At 31.4% G+C, this 22,292-nt stretch overlaps 2 protein-coding genes across 2 annotated transcripts; both read right to left on the bottom strand.

The window, feature by feature from the left end:
• Window positions 1-3,751: 3,751 nt before the first annotated feature.
• On the bottom strand, window positions 3,752-9,968 carry LOC105203242 (B9 domain-containing protein 1). Its single transcript, XM_011172016.3, has 5 exons — window positions 9,562-9,968; window positions 7,226-7,337; window positions 6,951-7,059; window positions 5,455-5,573; window positions 3,752-3,968 (listed from the first exon to the last, which is right to left on the bottom strand). The coding sequence occupies exons 1-5, from the start codon at window positions 9,685-9,687 to the stop codon at window positions 3,865-3,867; spliced, it is 570 nt and encodes a 189-aa protein (XP_011170318.1). The 5' UTR covers window positions 9,688-9,968; the 3' UTR covers window positions 3,752-3,864.
• Window positions 9,969-10,981: 1,013 nt separating this feature from the next.
• Window positions 10,982-19,956, bottom strand: LOC105203243 (aconitate hydratase, mitochondrial). Its single transcript, XM_011172017.3, has 9 exons — window positions 19,796-19,956; window positions 18,744-18,898; window positions 17,315-17,481; window positions 15,148-15,903; window positions 14,748-14,950; window positions 14,034-14,322; window positions 13,074-13,347; window positions 12,226-12,574; window positions 10,982-11,719 (listed from the first exon to the last, which is right to left on the bottom strand). The coding sequence occupies exons 1-9, from the start codon at window positions 19,826-19,828 to the stop codon at window positions 11,576-11,578; spliced, it is 2,370 nt and encodes a 789-aa protein (XP_011170319.1). The 5' UTR covers window positions 19,829-19,956; the 3' UTR covers window positions 10,982-11,575.
• Window positions 19,957-22,292: the final 2,336 nt, after the last annotated feature.

Here is a 22,292-nt window from a genome sequence, read left to right on the forward strand (position 1 = left end):
TCCAAATATGTTTCACATCCAAGTCACGAATAGAATTATTCTCTAATCAAAAATCCATCATCATCCAGTGGCATCGCAGCTCGGAGTGAGTCTTAGCCTTAGCACTATGTCCCTCCAACCATCTCTATCCCTTGCCATTCCTCTCCAGCTGTTTTCGAGTTCCGTGTCTGGATAACCGTAGGTCCAGCCGCAATCCGAGGCCATAGTGTTAGGTTAGTGACAAGCGAGGTTCGTTAGATCGGGTGTCAGCCCTATGTTAGCTAGACCTTGTATTTATAACTCCCAAGATCAGAGTGGCCCGGATATTCTCCCGGGTACTAAGACGTCAGAGCCTCGTCTGTAGAAGCAGGGATCACCACTGGCAGGAGAGGTTGACTTTTGACCTGTGGAGGCTACATATTGCCCTTAGGCCCTTGATCCCCCTTTAATCAAAAATATTATGTTACAATTCAATTTGCTTATTATTCATTTGTCTTTGATAAAATTTAATAACGTTCTTTCATTGTTAAAATCTTTCAATTTTGCTTACGTCATAAAAAAGGTTAATATGTCTTCTCAAACTCAGCTCTGACCTTCCATCTATTTTCTACCATCACCGACTATAAGGATACTTTTAGAAAGAGTAACTCTTTTTACTTAATGTAAATTAAGTATCATCTTCTTTTATTTTCGCATAAGCAAAATTAAAAAATATTAACAGCAAAGAATAAAAAGTATGCGTCGAAACACTTTATCATCTCCTATATAGTGTAAATGAAAGTAAATTAAGGAAAATATAAATTATAATACAAAAATTTTCAAGGCATTGACATGAATAATAACTAATAAAAACTAAAAGAAAATTTTGTTGAAAATCCAAGTTAGAAAATTTTAAAATTAAACAACGCATCTCTTAATGGGAAGAGTTAGGACCATCTTAATTCTAACTCGCTACTCTTACTTTTAATTATCTTTCCCGCCACCTATGAATGTGTGGAACCTTGTAACTTTGTTACACTATATCTTTGAACAAGAAGAATATCTTTTAGCTCATATAATAAGTCGATACTTCGGATTCAGATAAAGACGATTAACGACAGCCAAATAAAAAATATTTTATTCTCAATAATTACAATTATTTAAAAAAATTGTATTGCAAAAATTTGCAAAAAATAAATACTTATAACAGCACAAGATATCATATGAATATTCTTGAATATTTATAATATCGTACAATTTAAAATATTCATATAATATCATATAATATCATAATTTGTGCAATATCATGATATTCGTATGAGATTACGTCCTGGTAATGTAATTAAGAAGCAGGCGACCTCGAAGCGAGTCTCGGAAGTTTCACAGTATTTGCGCGCGTTAGTATGCAAAAGGCATATTGTAGTTCACGTAATAATGTGTATACATTATACTAAAATAATTTTTTTATTTCTACAATTTCATGCTTTGACTTTTTTATCACCTGGAACTCAGTAAACAAATATTTAATAAAAAATAAAGATTATTGAGATCGCCGAAAAACTTACAAGTTAGCCATCTAGGGGTAACTGACACTCTTTTTAAATTCATGCGCTCTCACGTTGAGAATAATGCACAAATAAATATTCCTTCATACTTACCATATCTATAAACAGTTAAAGTTATTTTTGAACTTCTATCCAAGTCTTTAAGTTATATTATGAAAAAGTTATAGCAGTATAAAAAATCGCACAAGGCACGTCGTGCCCATAAATCGCAAGCTTAAATAAAACAGAAACGATAAACGCTATTTAAAGATTCAAAACTGAAGTTACAAAAATTAAAATACACGGAAATTATGTAAATAATGATGCAAATAAATTTAAAATATAAAAAATCACAATAAAAATAACTGTTAAATTTGTTGTCGTTTCTGAAAAATATGTAACTACGTTACTATTGCAATTACCAAAAAGGTTATACTTTTTAAAAATAATTGTAACTGTAACGGTTCTTGGTGAAAATTTTTCTACGTATTTTTCCTAGTCAGAATTTTTATATAAATTTTTATATGAACACTTTTTAAAAATACTGAAAAAATATTTAATAATTTATTCTCAGAATTTTTTATACATGTAAATTATGAAATATTCTCAGATTCGTATAAAAGAAATTTTCGTCTAAGAGATTTTCTAAAAAATGTTAAAATTATATGAAGGTTACCCGAAAAGTAATTTCCCCCTTTTTTTTCTCAAAAACTATTTGTTCTACAAAAATGATGTTTACACATATAAAAGAATGATATTTTATCTACTTTATTTTCCCACATAATCTCTTTCAAGTTCTACTGCCTTCCTTCAGCGATTCACTAGGGCGTTTATGCCCTGTCGGTACCAGTACTCGCTCTGATTACAGAACCAGGTTTTCACTGCGCTAATTACCTCTTCGTCGTCTTCAAAATGTTTTCCGGCCACTAAAAGATAGCAATCGTGGAAATAGTTTTTGAGAAAAAAGATATGGGGCATTACTTTTCGGGCAACTCTCGTACAGAAATTCTGAAAAAAGTTTTAAAATTTATATTTAAAATATCTAAAAAATTATATAAAAAATTCTTATAGAAATTTTATAACTCTGGTAAAATTTTTTTTTTAATTTTCTTATTTATTTCTTAGAATTTTTATATATTTTTTTATATAATTTTAATTTTTAGAATTTGTCTACATTTCTGTATAATTACATAATTTTTTAGAAAATTTCTCAGATTTTTCTACACGAATTTTAAAAGCTTTCAGAATTCACGTATATAAAAAATCCTAAAAAAAATGCAAGTTTTCTCAATGTTTCTAAAAAATGTTCTAATTTGTATGAAAATTCTTGGAAAATTTTTCATTTGGATTTACTTTTCAACCTTAATAAATTATTTAACAAATTATTAGAATTCAGAATATATATTTTAAATAAATGTAATGCTCATGACGCTTATGATATATTTGCTGATAAATAAACATATGGAATATTTGAAACAAATAATATTTATTCAAATGCAGCATGTATTTTCCTATGTATCAGTAAAATTGATATTTTTCTGTGTACACACGCCGTAAATTGAAACGTTGCGAGAAGTATCCATCTTCCTCGTTCTTTTATCTTCCGAGACGTTGACTCTTCCAAGATGAATATGTTTTTAAAGAATGCATACCTAGCGGTCACGTCAATGTACATGTATTTATATATACTTCGATGCATATTTCGTTGGCAATGTTACGTCTATGGACGTGAGTGGATGCAGTCACGTGTAATTCTCTATCCCTCTTTGCTCTGCACTAAAGCGCATGTACATGTACGCGTCCATCGCCTTGTTCGATGAAATCTCGAGCGCAATGTTCAACGACATTCAAAACGATGGCTTCGATCAGCTGTAGCCACGCGGAAAATCGAAGGCTACCACGGATGACTTTTCCGGCACCGGCTGTCAAGGCATCTCGCGCAAAACGACATTTTTAATTCCCTTTTGAAGACTTTCAGACGGATATCTGACTTCTCGCTGCACACTTTCCGCGACTGCCCACGTCACACGTGGCTCGAAGCGTCCGGAATCATCTCGCAGATTAAATTTACATTGGAACTTAATAAGCCCTTCGAGAAGGATTAGCCTGTCTCCTCGTCCCCTTTTTACACAGAATGCCCATTAGCGTGAAAATACGTTCCTAATTCCCTTACTTTTACATTCTTGCCGTTGACATCGAGGAAAATGGGACAATGGATTATAAAGGGGGACGAGAAAAATCACACCTCGTTAATTCATCAAAATATTTATAAAACGGGATTATACATTGTAGCTCTTTGATAAGATAATCCCTCTTAGCGGAGGTAATCCACTTCAGGCTGAAAGACTTTACGGACGCGTTATCATTTCTTCCATTTCTCGCCGTTGTCGTAACCCAGCTTGAACAAATCCTTCAAAACGACGTTGAACGTTACGGTAACAGCTCCCTCGACCCTCATGCGTGTGACTGCAATAATTTACGAAAAAAGATACAACTTGAAGGAAAGACATTAGCGGGGGAAGACCACTTTCCGCGCGTGAAAAGTTAGTGACTTAGAAAGTGCCGCTGATGTTATATTGAGGCTATTAACGTCAAGCAAACTTTTTCGTGAAATTCAGGAGAGTCTACGACATTCTGATAAGTTTGGTTGAGGAGATTTTTTCAGTCTTCTCGCGTAATATAAGAATTTGATCAAATTTTGAAAATACGTTTGCGGGTGTATACGCAATAAAAAACATTTTGTAATTACATTAAAATCTTGCTCAATTTTTAACATGTACGAATCTTAGCGTAGTGTGATAATGTTATTGAATATCTTGCGTTAAACTATTATTCAACATTTCTTGATATGAAAATGTCACAGTTTACGGGTAAGAAAGCAAATGACATAAAAATAATTTTAAATTTTAAGATAAATGAATATACATTTCAACAAATTAAGTATTAATGTAACTATTTTACTGAAAAATTAAGTTTTCTAAATTATGTCAAAATGTTACGTATTTTGTGTTAATTTTTACGTAATATTTATGTTAATATTCATCTTAAGTTAAATATTAATATAAAAATTTTTTGAACGTGGATTTTTCATTCCTAAATTTTTTCAAATTTTTTGACTCTTTACAGTTTCCTTCAAATAACTTTTCAAAATGGCATTAGATCTTATGGGAAGGAGGGGCTTCAAGTAATTTTATTGCAAACAATAGATCTAAGAATTTTGAAAAATTAATATTCATAAATAGGAATGGAGTTCAAACAACGTTTGTAAATTAAAATAATTAAATTTGACTGTTTTGTTTTTGTGTAGGAATAATGTTCGTGAAATACAATTCTCTTTAAATATAACGTTTTGCTAATGAAAATGTAGCAATCTCACTTGTTACTACATTTATGAATTATGAACAATAAACAAACTTCTTCTTACCTTTTCCACATTTATACTATTTATCAATATTATATTTAAGAAAATAATTTTAAATACAAAATGACATTTTTGGCGCTTCTACCCTATCAGAAAACAATATGTTTTGAATATTTTTTAAATATTTGAAAAAAGTTATAATAAAAAATAAATATTTAAAACACATTTAAAAACATTGTCTGCTGATAGGGTAAGTCCAATTTTCTAATAATTGTGATATGGTAGAGCAATTTCATTTGTTGATTCGTTTTTAGCAACGAAAACGTACAAGACCATTTTATCTTGTCTGGTTTATAAACTAAAATCAGCGTTGCATAATGTTATTTCTCTAAAAAAATCTACTCAAAATGGGATATGCATCTTTGCTCGTTGCACTGGTTTCTCAAATCCTCTGATAAGAGAAGTTTAATGTCATATAACTCGCGCACACATCACCCTTGATTAAACTCCATTACAGTTCCGACATCCTAGATGTAATTAACCTAACGCCAATAGTACATTAACTAGAAATGTCTCGGCGCATTTCCTTACGTTCTCTGCCGCCGCCAGATGCCAGTATGGTGGGATCAATTAATTCTGGTCTTCTGCCGGTTAACCATTGCACGAAATTCTGCAGCGTGGATGACGACTCCGGCACGTAGATCGACACCCTTTCAGAGATTTTCAAAAGTTTTATGAGTGAAACGCACTGAGAGCAGCATTGATCAAAAGACATTATGCTATTCCCCAATAGGGAACGACATGTGACAAGCGATGGCGACGTAGATACAGAGTTATGAGTATCTATCTTCGACGGAAACTTTCGGATGCCATTCGCGAGACTAAGAGATAAAGATTTACTGATCCTGCATCGCACATATCATTCCAACGTTTCCGCAGATTCCTTCCCCCTTATTGAATACCTTGAGCGACCGTTATAACGCCACACTTTTCCATTCACATGCTGAAGTGTTATTTCACATACTTGTACTTTGAAATCAGGAAATATCACAATTTATACGAATATATAAATTTTCATTCCCGTGAGATATGTATTCAATTCAGCCATCAGAATGCCGCTTCTTCCTTCAAATGACGAATTCATGGGAAATCCATCATTTTATTAATAACGAAGACAAAAGCGATGCTATTTTCTCTTTCTCCTCCCTCTTCCCTCCCTTCACCTGTCTCTTTTCTCTTGAACTTTATATTTATTATATTTAATAATACATATTTATTATCACTCGTCTGTCACCCGTCTATATTCTCTTTCTTCATATATATTTATTATCGCGCCGCGTGTCGTCGGAAAACTTTTTTTTTTTTTTCAAAAAATCGCAGATACGTTTGTCGCGACACTAACTAACGGACAGTGCGTAACATGCGGCAGGATGGAAAATATTTTCTTCCGATGTACGCGCGATACGTGCGATGCATGGTAATGTTTATCTCAAACGCGATAGATATATAAGTTCGAAACTCGGGAAAATATCGTAAAATACAACGCGATCGAGAAAACATACCGAATCACGCATACTTTTTAGGTACACGAATGAAGAAAAATATTTTTTGTCACACAACCGCACAATTTTTTTTTTAATAATGTCGTTTTGGGGTAATGTCATCTATAAATGCTCCGGGTAAAAAAGTGACATTTCCGGGTCAGCGAAAATTTAAAATTTATTTCCGCTTACTGATCGATAACAACCGGGCTTGAAGGAATCTCACCGAAAGGTCAACAACGAAAAAGAGAGCTGTTCTATAAATCAATGAATTATGCAGTACACTTGCGACCTCTTTCAGCTATAATTCGTCCCGGCCGCAAGTCACAAAACAAATATCTTTGGGAAAAAGTCACAAAGATCGGGACGTGGACTTTATGGCATCTTGTATTTTCGAAGTTGCTCTTGTGACCTTTATTCCGTTATCCGGTACTCTATGAATAATAAGTATATTAAATCAAACTGCAATTTCCCTGCGCTCTTATTCCGCATGTTTTCTCTGCTTATCACGTTGCTAATACTCCATGCGCGAGTAATATATAATACCTTTTCTCATGACGTCCAGTTTTCAAAGGCAAATGACAGACTCCGTATCCTCTGATGACGTCGTGACCGAAGAAATCCAAGCCGTAAATCGACATGATAAGCTGCGGCCCTACATGGAAAATTATTCGCATTTCACTATATTTGTAGATTAAAAGCACGAAATACATAGAAGCATGAAAAAAAATCTTTTTCACGCATTCACACTTTTTTTTTGCACGTGTTTCATCTTTCGCTTATAACACGTGTCATAAGAATAATTTTTGCGCGACACTCACATCCGTGTGGATTTGTACTCTTGAACGTAATGTCTAATGGAAAATTCCAAACGGCAAGATTTCTTGGATCGTTGCTACATTTGCACATTTGCGTCAGCCCCTCTTCGATTCCCTGCGAAACGAAAATTAAATGTTTGATTCAATACTCAGCTTCTAATTCAGTTTATCAAACTTTAATTTATTTGCCTCGAAAAAGTGAAACGTTAGCAAGAAAGATTTTTATTCGCGTAGCAGAATGAACGCGGAAAAGATGCGAGATAAGAACGCAGAAAATTAATTAAAAGCAGTTTAACATTCAAACTTTCTGTTTAAGATTACTATGGCGAGGACAAAGAGAACATTTGATGTAATTTATTCTTTTGCGCGATTACTTTTACAATCGGGAGACCCCAAGAAACTTTTAATATATTGTACATCTCATCACAGAACAAGGAAATTGAGGCATTAATTATTCAACGGAAAACGAGAATTTTTCATTTATCTATTAGTAAAGAGAAATCTCGATTTTTTTACTTCCCTTTATACCATTAATTGTTGTCACGAAACAAATTAGGAAACTCGATAAAAGTGCTTCGCGAGGAATAATTCGTAGGTACATTTGTGTTCACAGTAATAAAAAAATTATTTCTTTTATGTTATTTTTGCAGAAAGGTAACATTATGCAACAGTATGTTATTTTGTTCCAATGAATTACTAGAAAGTCAATCATATTATTTAATTAATTAAATGTGCCAAAGCTACAAACAACGTAAACCGATTTATTATTAATGAAACATGCTAATAAATGTAATTTGATTATTTGGTAATTTGAGTAACATTGTTTTGCATAATCTATACGTCTTGAAAATCAATTACAATTGAATTCCATAGAAGCTAGTCACAGTCAATTACTGCTTTAGTTAAAGCAGAAATGACAAATGTAAGTAGTAAAAAAACAATTGATTAAATAGAAATAATTAAAGATATTCTGGCTATACTTTACCAACTAAAAGTTATTAAAATTTAAAAGCTACAAGTTTCTTAAGTTTATTCTTTTTTGTTAATTCAAAAAATGTTGGCCATTACCCATATTTTAGCTCTGAAAACAGCTGCAAAATATAACAACAAAGGACTTGAACTAATAATGAATTATAAAATTGACCATATTTTACTATACACATTTCACAAATTTAAATAAATAATATTCAAACAAATAAGTGAATTTAAATAAACATTTGCAAGAATATTTATTAGAATTTAATTAATAAATGTTAAAAAAAATTAACTTAATTCGTAATGCTACTTTCTCATCAAATTTGCAAATATAATAATATTATAAGAGACGGTTTTACATAAGAATTAAAAGCAAATAGAAAATTAATTAACTTTTGAATCGATAAGAGAATTATGCTTAATACACAGATACTCAAACATAAGAACATAACAATCTATAAAATTTTTATATTTTTGATGATACTTTTAAATGTGGTACATACATCCTAAAATTCGATTGAAGTAATTAGAGAATTTTATTCAAATCAAGAAATATGTTATATGGTAAAAATAAAGGGGTATGAGCGCTAACCATGTTAGTTTCAGTGCTATTATAATCATGTTTTAATATCAACTTCTTTTTCCGAAATTATTAAATTTTGACAACTTGACTTGTACGCTTGTTTAAGAAAGTTGTATATCAGATACATATAAAATTGTGTATTATTTTATGAGTACATAACTATGAGAGCACAAAACGATCAAAAAACTGTTAGCACGCGATCTTTTAAAAATTATATCCCAAGATGTTTGATTAAAGTTATTGTGAATAAAAGAAATTAATTCAAATGCACATCGTTTACCACACGCATTCCTAATTGCTCGTTGTTTCTTACTTGTTATTAAGAATTGTTCTTAAAATTAATTTAATTAATATTTAATTAATATTATTTTAATTAATATTTTAATTAAAATTATGATGCAAAGTTAAGATACATACTGTAAATAAATAAAATTTACTGAAGGTGATCTAATTAAAGTCGAAACGTTTGTCAAGATGTAACAAATTTATTTTACTTTTTTTTATGAAAAACTATTTATTATTTTACTATTTAATATTACTAAAATCTATTTTCGTCCACAATCCTTTAATTTCACTGTTTTTGTGAATTTTATTCCGCGCTGAACATTTGCCTGATGTCTTAAATATTTTATATTCTGAGCACAAAAGAAGATTATAGAAGTCCTTCCTTCTGACGTCGTAATCCAATAAAGTACTGTAAAATGCCTTAGATTTCTTTGTGACAATTATAGAGTAATTCTGTTGTTCTTTTTAACTTTCTCTTATATTATCGAGGGCTTACCGCAACGACACTCCAGTCAGGTCCGAAATAAAAGCTGTACTTGCAATAAGCGTTATTGACATCGTAAAACTCTGCATGTTCGATGGAGCCGGTAACGGAGAGAAAAAATTGTCCTTCTACTGACATTCTAATCGAAAAATGTAAGTTTCACTCACTGTTTGTGAGGCTTTGACCAGTGACATCCAAATGAATTGCGAAACAATTGAGACACTGAACCCTCTGTTTACGGCGTCGAAACACAAGCTGTTACCATGGAAATGACGCATGTGTATTACTGTAACGCATTGTTGCATGTAGTGTGGTTGTGTTACGTACCGCAACTTGTTATTGTAAAACTTTTAGATTAGAGAAATCAACATTGATATCAACATACCTTGTTTTTGAAATATATTTTTTAAACAAAAACTGAAAATAAAATTTTAACAACATAAATACAAACGAGAAAGTATCTTCTATTTGATAACGTTGCAGATGTAATATTATTTCAAATTTTGCAATAATTATATTCTTTATAAGATAAGCAAAATTTTATACATTGCACAAAAATAAATGACTGTTAAAATGAGTTCAAAAATTGATATAGTAAACAGTTAGGTAAAATTTATTACGGGATATCTCTTTTTAAAAGCTTGTAATTTATTTAATTCGTAACATTAATTACCTTTTATATCAAAATTGTAGAAAATGTATTCAAATTTTATGGTAAAAGTTAACAATTATAACAGCTATATTTTGTTTAATGTGAAATTTTTTATCAAAATTATCGATTTTGCTAATTAAAAAAAAGAGTTTTTAATATGAGACACAAGATTGTTGGCAGTAATTTAAAAAAAACCTTAATATTAATTGCTAAATAAAATAAAGTTCTTAATTTTGTTTTATTTAAAGCTTATACTTTATAAACTATTACTTTAAATTTTATTTCTCTAGTCTTTCAATTTAAACGTAATGAACGTATCTTATATGTAATATAAAAAATAGCTATTTTTTTTTTAATAATTTTTACATGAAATTTTTTTTTAATATTTAAGTTTGACGCTTAAAACACATTCAATCATAGCTTTTTTTTTAATTCAAAACGTAAAGAATTAATTTGCTTTATATCATGTAAATCACAACGATACTCGTTTAATACAGAAATTTTAGATACTTGATTTCTAGTAAGTTGAATATCTTTAATCAACTGTATATTCTTATTTTTTAATGTATAAAATTTTTTAAATATTTTAAATATTCTATAATCTTTGCATTCTATAAAACTTAATATCTGTATACACTTATCGGCTATTTTCAAAATACGTTTTCTATCAGTCAGTTATTTCAACTAATTGTATTTCAGATTGTTTTGTTTTTTCAAACATGATCAAGACGCGATATTAATACTTGTGAAGCAGGGAAATTAATTGAAGTCAAGTAAAAATGCGCTAATAATTAACTAATAGTTTATTTGGCTCTCATTGAAACAGTACATTCTTCTAAAATCAGTTAAATCTCAACTAGGAAATGACGAGATCTTCTCGCTGGTGATGAGTATATGTATTATATGTACATGTAGCATCGCCTTAAACTGTACAAGAATTTCGAAACAAGTGCATCAACCGATACGTGACTACACATTAAATAAGGCTGCGTCCGTCAGAGTTTCCAAACTTGCGAACGTACGTCTCCTCCGCGTCATGTAAGCAATTAGTATTGTCGAGTAGAAGTGAGGCAGAAGGCAACAATGAACTAAGCTTACTCTAACGACACGTCATATATCTAAAATATATCTGAAAAAATACACCTAAAGTCTTTAGAGATGTATGTTGGATACTTTTACGATATATTCTAGATATTTCGTTGCTTGAGCTACGATGGTTATACACCACACCATATTATTCGCTTCCGAAAGGATATGATGACATTGTATTACCCTGATCGGCTTTGCCCCATTTAGCATGTTTCCCTTTTCCATTTTCACAAATGCTTTACGCACTATATGACAATCGAATGAATACCCACACGGCGCGTTAGCTTATCGTCCGCCACTGGAAATTTCCTTCATACGATTCAAGGCTGAACCGGCTTTGAACCAACCGATCTGCTGCTCGTTCATTGTATGGTTTAAACTAATTGTGTCCACCTTTCCATCTTTGTGTTTGATTTGTGCTTTGACCGGCTGAAAGAGTCAAACGAAAAAGGCAATAAATTAAACGTTCGAGAATTTTATACATTGCACAAAAAGAAAATGGATTGCTAAATATAAAAATTTAGCTAAATACAAAACTGAAACTGATTATGTTGGACCATCTAAAATCTAAATAATTCTATTGGACATTTAAGCTGATCACTAGAATGACAAAACTTTTTGCAACATTATCATGCTTGAATGTTTTACATGACTATTTTGATAGTCTGACATTTATATTTTTAGATTTGGTCAAATTTTCATATAGTTTAACAAAACCGTAAAAACATGATGAACAATATCGCAGAAAATGAGTATTGAGATCTCAGTATTGGCGAATACTCATAAGTATTGGCAAAAAAAGTATTGGCCAATTTAGTATTAAGATCTCAATAATCTTTTTCCGTAAGGGATAATACATTATATTCCCTTAAGTTTTCGAATTCTTTTGATTAATATCTTCATTTTACAAGCAAAATATACAATACATTACAAACCTTGCCAGGCGCCAGATCCTTCAATCCGAGAAGACTGATCTTGTCGTTAGGCTGAATTTTATCGTAATCAGCAGGATTAGAGAAGGTTAATGGCAAGAGACCTTGCTTCTTCAAATTTGTCTCGTGTATACGAGCGAAACTCTTGACGATTATGGCGCGTCCACCGAGGTGGCGTGGTTCCAAGGCAGCATGCTCCCTAGAGGAACCCTCACCGTAATTCTCGTCACCCACCGCAACCCATCTTACACCTTTCTTTTTGTAATCGCGCGCAACGTCAGGCACGGCACCCCACTCATTCGTTAACTGGTTCCTAATCTTGTTCATCTCGCCATTTTCAGAATTGACAGCACTAAAAAAACGATATAACAAATGCGATTAATATAATATTATTACATCACTGCAAGGAAAGAATTATACACGGTTTTGCTGAAATACATCAAAAGCTAGATAGAGAAAGTGTATTTGAAAATAATTTTATATTGAGTTATCAAAATAATTGCGTAAAACATTCAAAGAAAATAATAATACTCCAAAGCATTTTTTTACATTCTAGCTGATTTTAACGTGTTACCTAATTATCTTAAATCTCTCATGATCCAACACAAAATTCTTTTCAGATCTATATCTAGCTAAATTTTTAGATACTTCAATAAAACCTTTTTTTACGTATAACACTATGAATATGAATTTTATTTGCATATTTTAAAATTCAATTTATATATATATATATATATATATATATATATACTCTATATATACTCTTTTTTTAATTGGAAATATTTCTTTTATTGAAATATTTTTGTAACACTTGACAATTCTAGTCATTATTTAAAATAACGTATGCTTACCCAATGAACATATTATTGGAAATATTGTCGAGATGTCCACGATACTTGAGCCACGGACCAGCCGCAGAGATGTGATCCGTGGTGCACTTGCCTTTGACTTTAATTAAAATTGTTAGATCCTCCAGATCCTTGCCATCCCACTTGTCAAAAGGTTCTAGCAATTGTAATCTTTGACTTTTAGAATCTACGTCGACCTTAACTTTGCCACCCTCTGCTGGTGGTGCGTCGTAAGTGTCCAGACCGGGATCGAAACCGCGATTAGGTAATTCGTCACCTGTATAAGCATATAAATACACTTATCTATAGAAATATGCGTAGGAGAAAATGAGGTAAAATGATAATTTCCTTAAGGAATTTGCCAATTTTTCAAAAAGTTTGGTCATCATCAGTAAAATTAAAGAACTGTTAAATAAATTAAAATTATTTAAGATTTATATTTTTTTAAGAACATGTCAATTTAGTCATCTCGCTCCCATATGCGATTGAAATCAAACATTAAATAGATATGTACTTAAAATAGATATGTAATTTTAATATATTTGTACTTAATTTACATCTTTGTTAGCACTTAAAAAAAATATATTTCTTCTTTTTGTTTATATTTTAATAAATCTAAACTCATTAAAATCAGAAACGGACACTTAATTGAGTTCCCTTGTGAAACTAAAAATTACGAATGAGAGAGCATCTAAATCTCATTTATTATTATTACATTATCCACTTTTACGAATAGATTGAAATCAAATTATGAAAGATTATTTATTATTATTTAAAGCTATTTCTTATTAGAGAAATTTGCTATTTCTCTAACGAGTTGAGCAACGGCTCGTATCTGTTAATAGCTCAAAAAAATTAGCAATTTGTCGTCTTACCTTTTTTTTCCCTATACGCATCATAAATATCTTGTATCTTTTGCTGTGTGAATTGCCGTGCAACATATAAAAAATATTATCAACTAACCATACGGATTATCCAAGAGGAATTCCTTTCCATCTTTGCCTTTTAATTTGTCTTTCACCGGATTGAAGTCAAGTCTACCAGCGATGGAGAGGGCGGTGACGAGCTCGGGACTTGTAACAAACGCATGTGTCGCTGGATTGGCATCATTTCGACCTGTGAAGTTCCGATTGTACGATGTGACGATCGTGTTCTTGTCTCCCTTCTTGATATCCTGACGATCCCATTGACCAATGCAGGGCCCGCAAGCGTTAGCTAATACTGTACCACCAAATTCACGAAGCGTTTGTGCCTAGAATCAATTAAAGTATCATCATATAGACAAACACCAATGTACAAATAACTCTGCAGTATTTTGTTGAATAAACCTATTTTATTTGCGTATAGCTTTTGCTTTCCTCTTTCTGTTATATTTTACATTATCGACTTTTTATTTAAAAATGTATTTTATTGAAGAATTAATTATGGATCATTTTTTTCTGACAAACAATTTAAAAACTTTTGAATAAATATTGTACTTGATTACGAAAAGAATACATATTGGTATAAATGATACGTTCTACATTTGGAAGAAAAATTAGTGATAATATAATATTTCTCGTAGAAATAATTAGTTGTTAAAAATTAATTGTCACGACAGTTTGAGAAAATTACACCATCACGTGAACAAATTTAAAATGTGCACAATTTTGCGAATAACAAAGATGGAGAACTCACGATTCCGTCGCGTTCGATTGTCGCGCGAATTTGCTCGGATCCAGGTGTGACGTTAAACGCAGATTTTGCTTTCAAACCGTGCTTTAGAGCTTGCTTGGCGATGTTTGCGCATCGACCCATATCCTCGTAGGAGCTATTGGTGCAGGAACCAATCAGACCGACCTTGATCTCATTTGGCCAGCCGTTCTTCTTAGCGGCGTCGCCTAGCGATCACAAAAATAAAAATCTTCGTAAACGTACAGATAAAAGAAGTAAAACAGAAAATACGTTTTTAGGCTATACGTTTTTAGGCTTCCTTACGGGAAAATCCTACACAAATACGAAAAAATTCAATAGTATACCAGTAACTTTTTTCGTATTTTTGCCAAATTTTTTCATAAGAGTTTCCCCATATAATTACCCAATTTAGAGATCGGATGAGCCAAGTCCGGTGTGAACGGTCCGTTCACGTGCGGCTCCAGAGTCGACAAGTCTAATTCGATGATCTGATCGTATTTAGCATTAGAGTCGGCCGTTAATAGACTCTCCTTATGCTGATCGGCAGCGCCAGCAATCTCCGAGCGTCCGGTCGCCTTCAGATAATCCTGCATTCTGTAATTATATGGGAAGATCGAAGTGGTTGCGCCAATTTCGGCACCCATGTTGCAAATGGTAGCCATGCCAGTGCAACTGATGCTGTCAACGCCTGGCCCAAAATACTCGACGATGGCGCCGGTACCGCCCTTGACGGTGAGAATACCGGCGACTTTCAGGATAATATCTTTGGGACTGGTCCAGCCTTTGAGCTCGCCCGTGAGTTTTACGCCAATAACCTTGGGGCACTTGAGCTCCCACGGGATGTTCGCCATGACGTCGACGGCGTCGGCACCGCCGACACCGATACACAGGCAACCTAGACCGCCTCCGTTTGGAGTATGCGAATCAGTACCTATCATTAATAGACCGGGGAACGCATAATTCTCAAGGATGATCTGATGGATGATGCCGGAGCCAGGGTTCCAAAAGCCAACGCCGTATTTAGCACCCGCAGTCTTCAAGAAGTTATAAACTTCCTTGTTGATGTCCTTGGCGCGTTTAAGATCTTCGTTACCGCCGATCTGAGCCTCGATCAAGTGATCGCAGTGAATGGTGGAGGGTACTGCGACTTTTGGAAGACCTGAAAGAAAGAAAGAAGTATTTGATTTCGCGATGGTAACACTGAACAACAAATTTTCATCAATGTTTTGTTTCTCAACAAGCATTAAGTGTTCCTGTAGGATTCTTTTACACTAAGGAGGATCTGCTTTTCAAGAAATTTCAACATTATTCAATATTTAGAAACTTCGTTTTGCATTTTTTACGTAATAATAACGCAAGTTCATAATGTATTGTACAAAAAATTGTCAATACCGACATAAATCTCCTAAAGCGACATTTCTTTCTTTACTAAACGTTGAACTTAAAAAACTAATTATATTCTATTAATGCCGATAAAAACATGATCAGATTAGAAATAAAGAAGTAAAAAGCCATAGTTCGTATATTTATAGCATTTTTCTATACAAAAAGTGCTCAAAACGAATTTTTCAGAAGAAAGAATAAAATTTATATACATGGTCTTCTTTTGCAAATTGCACAGCTTAGACAATAATGAATGTATCATTGATAATATTAAATCACTTTACATATCTATAGCATCTAAAAACTGTTTTATTCACATTTTTCTTTCTTATTCTTTTTATAATGATTTTCAAAATGGAGGTGTAGCGTAAACTGTCGCGTCTAACGGAATATTACAAGATATTTGTGTAAATCGACAATAAACGTTTAAATCGAAATGAAAAGTTTCTAAAAATTCTAAATATATTATTTTGTACAAATAACAAGAAAGAAAAGAAAACGTAATGTTATTGCCCTCTGTCTCGATTTTGGGGCTTATTTTATCAGACGCTCATTTTTACTTACGTTACAAGAAACTTAATTATTGCAAAATTCGAAAGTATATTAGAAAAACTGTTATCAGTAGAAGATACTTTTCAATTTGTATTTATTTTTAGTTGGTAGTTGTTTTCAAAGTCGTATTTTTAGTTTTAATTTAAGAAAAATAATAAAGAAACAAAATGCTATATGTCAATATTAACTTTCCTCTAATATATACGTAGTTTTGAAAATATTAATATTTTTTTACAATATATGAAAGTTAAAATAATAATACCATAAAGTTTTTTTCATTTTTATGTACAATTTAAAGTAATATATTAAAATAATAAATTTTTTCAGCAATATTTTAATATCAAAAAATTAGTATTGCAGTTATGTAAAAAGTTATTGTAATGGAAGAAATGAAGAATACCATGTTATTCTCCATTAAGTAAGAGAAAAAAATTATAAATTATTTATAGAATTTTTTAAAATTAAAAATCTTGATTTCTTAAAATCTATGATTGATGGAATTTTTTTAACCTCGTATTTTTTTCTAAAAATACATAAGGATCATCAATCAGATGTGAAAAATAGAAAACTTGTAAATCAGAAAGACTCTGAAAGAACTTAACATTGGAATGATAATTGAAAGACAATAATTTTACCAGAACTAATAAATTGCAACATTGCCATTTGAGCAGTCGCGTCCTGCATGGCGACACGATCCGGTCGCAATCGGAGGTAGCTGGTTCCGCGGGTAATTTCTTGCTTGTCAGGTTCATCGAGATGAGAATACAGAACTTTTTCGGACAGAGTTAGCGGCCGATTCAGCCTGAAAAAACATTGTTTTAGAAGAAATAAAAACAATAACTGGGAGATTATAGGGTTAATTGGGGTATTATGGCCATACGGAAAAGATGGCCATAGTCTGTAATTACTTCAGTAATTGCTAAATAGTGCATTTTTATAGTTATTCTAAAAGATAATCAATATTTGCAGTATTTTATATGCGTACACTATTCAAAACAATCTTATTCTGAATATTATATAATACTTTTACTTTTGACTACCTGCAAAGTTTTGCATGTGTCCTCTAAAAGCTGCTATAACGTCGAATAAATTACTGTAAAGCTATCATAATCAACGTTACGTATATAATAAAAGAACCTAAATTGTAACATGACTTATAATTTATGCTTTTATTTTCACTATTCATTTAAATACACTATGATAATCTTTTTCTTACAATTCGACCAAGATCGCCCACTTTGTTTTTTCATACATTGTTTTTCTTTAAATTAAAGTAATCTGTTTTTTTCTTTACTTTAAAAGAATAATAATTGTTATGTTATTATTGCAATATCAAATTTTAAAATTTTCATGTTACTGTTGCAATATTATAATTATAACTAAGTCATATATAATTATATACATATATGTGAAAGATATATATACGTGTTTGTACTAAATATATAAAATTATAAGTTTTATTTATCACTTTAGAAAATATTACATTCTTTTTTAACATGTGCATAACCAACTGTCCCATAATACTATGGCCATCTTTTCCTGAAAATTTTGATAAAATGGCCAATGCATATGTTATAGTATTTTGTTAATATTTGATTTCTAATAAGTGTTTTCTCTTTAAATTCAATAGTATTATTAATTTTAAGATTCAGTGAAGTGACATGTCAAACATTATTAAAAAATAACAAAAATAAAAATACGTTTTTTGCATTTTTAAAAACTATGGTCATCTTACCAGAGTTTACCCTAATCTTCAAATAACTTGAATTGAATTAGATCATCAGTAATGCTTGAAAAAATAAATGAAGACTATAATATTTATATGTGAAAGAGAAGTTAGTCCAACTAATCTGTACCTACTTGACATAGAGTTCATAAAGTAAAAACGAATGTACTAAAGGACCCCTTTTAAAGTACAAATAATAATACTCGTGTTCATGAATACAAGTTTAGTTACTTCGGAATCATTTCGATTACTTTATCGGTTTTTATAAGTAATACAAAGCTCAAAGAATTTCAAGGCTTAAAGAAAGCTTTTTAATCTGTAAAAAAAGTTCTTCTCACCTCTTCTTAACTACTTTGAGATTTTCTGCCAGTTTGTCGTAAGGGAGATAGCTGTTTGAATCGAATTTGGACATCGCCACCTTGGCAGCGGCGAAGCTCAACGGGCTCGCGCTGAAGCATCGTTGCTGTATATCCGCCGCTAAAGCGGTCAGCTTCTGCAAAATAATGGAATCAATCATCTGTTGATCTTTTAATCTTCCGAAAGAAGTGTGCATAAACACAGATTAGAAAAAATGACGTTGATGATTACATGTCAGCCAATTTGCGATATGCTGCGCAATACCGTTTATTTCTGTGTGCGATCTCAATTACGTAATTAGGTCTCAGATATGTGACTTGCTTATTGCTCTTGCGATATTTATTTCGTAGATACGTCATAATTGCGCATACAGATAAAATCTACGTCCGGAGATAACACTTGACAGTGCTTCGAAGATAAGAACAATAAAGAAATTTGCGCGAATAAAATGCTAAATGTTAGTTCTGTACACCATTCGTATTATTTTCTCATTTTTACGTGTTTAACGTCAAATATTTAAATTCAAGCTTAAATTTCGCGCTCTCGTCGAACACCTGCGCCATGATGAGCAGATTTAACCTAACGCCCTCGAAAAATGATATATATATGCAGCTTAGCATTACATAATGCTCATATGCATTCCATTTTGCGATATTCTTCATTCCTTTCGATTCATCTAAATCAACACGTACGTTCTATTTTCGACTCATGTATTTTCGATTCATCTCTTTAACACTGACACGTTTACCCTGTATCCCTTCCTTCCCCTTCCACAAGCGATCACCCACTTTGCTCCAGAAAATCGGAGCAGTGAAGTACTTCAGACACAGCAGACACCTTTGACATCGAAAATTGTTATTCACTCACAGCACAGCTTTGGAGGAAGTTGCAATTACAATGATAGAGAAGATTTGTCATATATTAGAGGTCAATCGGTCGACCTCCACTCGCTAGAGAGGGAGGAAAGAGACACAGACCGCCCTTATGTCACATGCTACACCGACCTTCGATCCCGTTCTCTTTTTCGTTTTACCTGTGCACGAAGAACGCGCGTGCAATATGACATGATGAATCGAATAGGCGCTCAGCTGTTCCGTAATCTAGGGTGGACAGACGCGTACTAGAAGGCGCGATGATTTTCCCTCGTGGCAGCTCTTCTCGAACCGGCCACTACAGAGAAACTAAGGCATGGCCACGGCGCTTTTCGTGTCGTCGGTTCTAAATTTCAGCGTTGCCAACTGTGAACTCCAAACTCCGCTACATGTCTTGCTGAAATACTCCAGAAATAAGCTAGGAATAGTAAATTATCGTATACAATTAAATGTACATATCAAATTAGTTTTTTCACAAATCTTTATTTATAGACGAAAGAAAATATTTTCGACAATTTTGTAATAATATGTATTAGTCTAAATATAAATTTTAAAAAATAAAAGAAACGATAAATTTTATTATTTTATAAAATAAACTAAAAAATTAAAATTTATAAAATTTCTGTAATTAAATTCCGAACGTGTATTTTTAAATATATTATTTTATATAAACGGAAACACCCTTTCTATTTTTATATGTAAATGTATGATACGCATACATTTACATATAGTATATTTACAGAAAGATTGCGTTTTGTGTGCAAAAACTATTAGACTCAAACGCGCAAAACAAGAAATCTTTGAAGTCATTTATTTCATTGTATATAATGGCATTAATTAAAACTAAAATAGTCAAGATTTGCTTGTTTAAATGAAAAAATAACTTTTTAATTTTTTAATAATCCAGAAAATCTACTATCCGCTTAAATATTATTTTTACTCCAACTGATGTATACTGAAGGCTAGATCTATTAGAAAATACGCCAAATTGACAACACTGTTAAATTTGTGCGCCTGCGCAAAAATTGTCGTACGCTTTTGCTTGGAATTATATTTAAAAGTTATAAATAAATGTTTACTCAAAGAGTACAATTTTATCAATAATACTAACATGTCGTGAAAAATAGTGTACAAGAATTTTCTAATTATTATTATGCAAGTTATGATGCTAACATAATTTTTCATTCCAGCATCTAGATCTTTGATACTGTGTATAGGAATTCTCAAATCAAAAAATATTTAAAATAAAAATATAATACGTATACAACATATATATTCCTCGTTTAACAAATTTTAGATAATTTTGTTTATAATCTAAACACTTAACTTTTACTACACTTAATTTTTACATTACTTTTAAAATAATTCTCTTTTATTTGATCAATATTTATATTATTTTTTATGTTAATATGAACAGAATTTCTTTCATATTATTAACAATTTTACAATATTAATTTAATAATGTTATTTAAAATTAGTATGACCGATAATTGTATTAGAACGCTCCCTACTCACGACAAAGTAATATATGAAGTTTCTGATAAAGTCTTCCACTGCAGTTACCAGCAATCGGTAATAAAGACTAATGAATACTTTTAAATAATTAAGATGTCTTATAATGGCCGGTATTCATAGTCGAGTCTTAAAACTTGAAAAATAATTATTTCAATTCCATCTTAATAAGTAATATCTTAAAATACTAATATGGCTCTCTGATTAGCTGATGACAACTTCATAATACTTCTCTTATAAAAAATGAGTATTGAGATTTTAATATTAAATTGGCCAATACTTAGTATTGGTAAATACAGTATTAGTATTAACAAATACTCATGAGTATTGGTGAAGAAAGTATTGGTCAATTTAATATTAAGAACTCAATACTCATTTTCCGTAAGGGTGAAGACGGTCGCAAATACAAGAATCAACTATAAATACTGGCCTAATTCGTGAACATTAATTAGCATATAATATTATTTTAATCGAAAAAAATTTTTTCTTTTTTGTTAGCCCTTGCTAACAGCCCAAGCTTTTTCTAGCTCGTCTATGGATATAACGCATTAGGCGCGATATTTTTACATTCCTTTAACTTTTTTATAATATAATATAAAAACTTGGGTGGTTGAGGTGCTCAAAAAAAAGAAGTTTAACTATTCATAGATACGATAAGTTTGCAGAAGCATTATTCTTATCGCATGAAAATTTAAAAAGAGTATGTTAAATTCATGGATGACTTTTCAAGATTTTGAATATCCTTTTCATTTTTTTATTAAATATAAATTTACTAAATTCTAGATAGTATAAAAGTAAGTGCACAGAACTGTAAAATAAAATATTTTAATGTAATGTATATGCATTGTTACAAGATGTGTCAAATATTCTTTCACCTCATATATACAGGGTGATTATTAATGAATGTCCCCTTTTTACCATCGGAGCACACCTGTGTAATTTCTAATATAATAATATATTAGACATACGTATCCGTCGGTAAATCGTGCTCCAATGGTAAAAAGTAGGAACATTCATTAATAATCACCCTGTATATAATACCAACGCGAGTAACACTGTGTTCTTGTCTGAAAATTTCACCAATATTACTATTACAATATTAATATTTACATGCAACAAAACCGTTACAGTTATTGCGAATACTAA

Source organism: Solenopsis invicta, chromosome 13 (assembly GCF_016802725.1).
Source record: "Solenopsis invicta isolate M01_SB chromosome 13, UNIL_Sinv_3.0, whole genome shotgun sequence".
Lineage (NCBI taxonomy): Eukaryota > Metazoa > Arthropoda > Insecta > Hymenoptera > Formicidae > Solenopsis > Solenopsis invicta.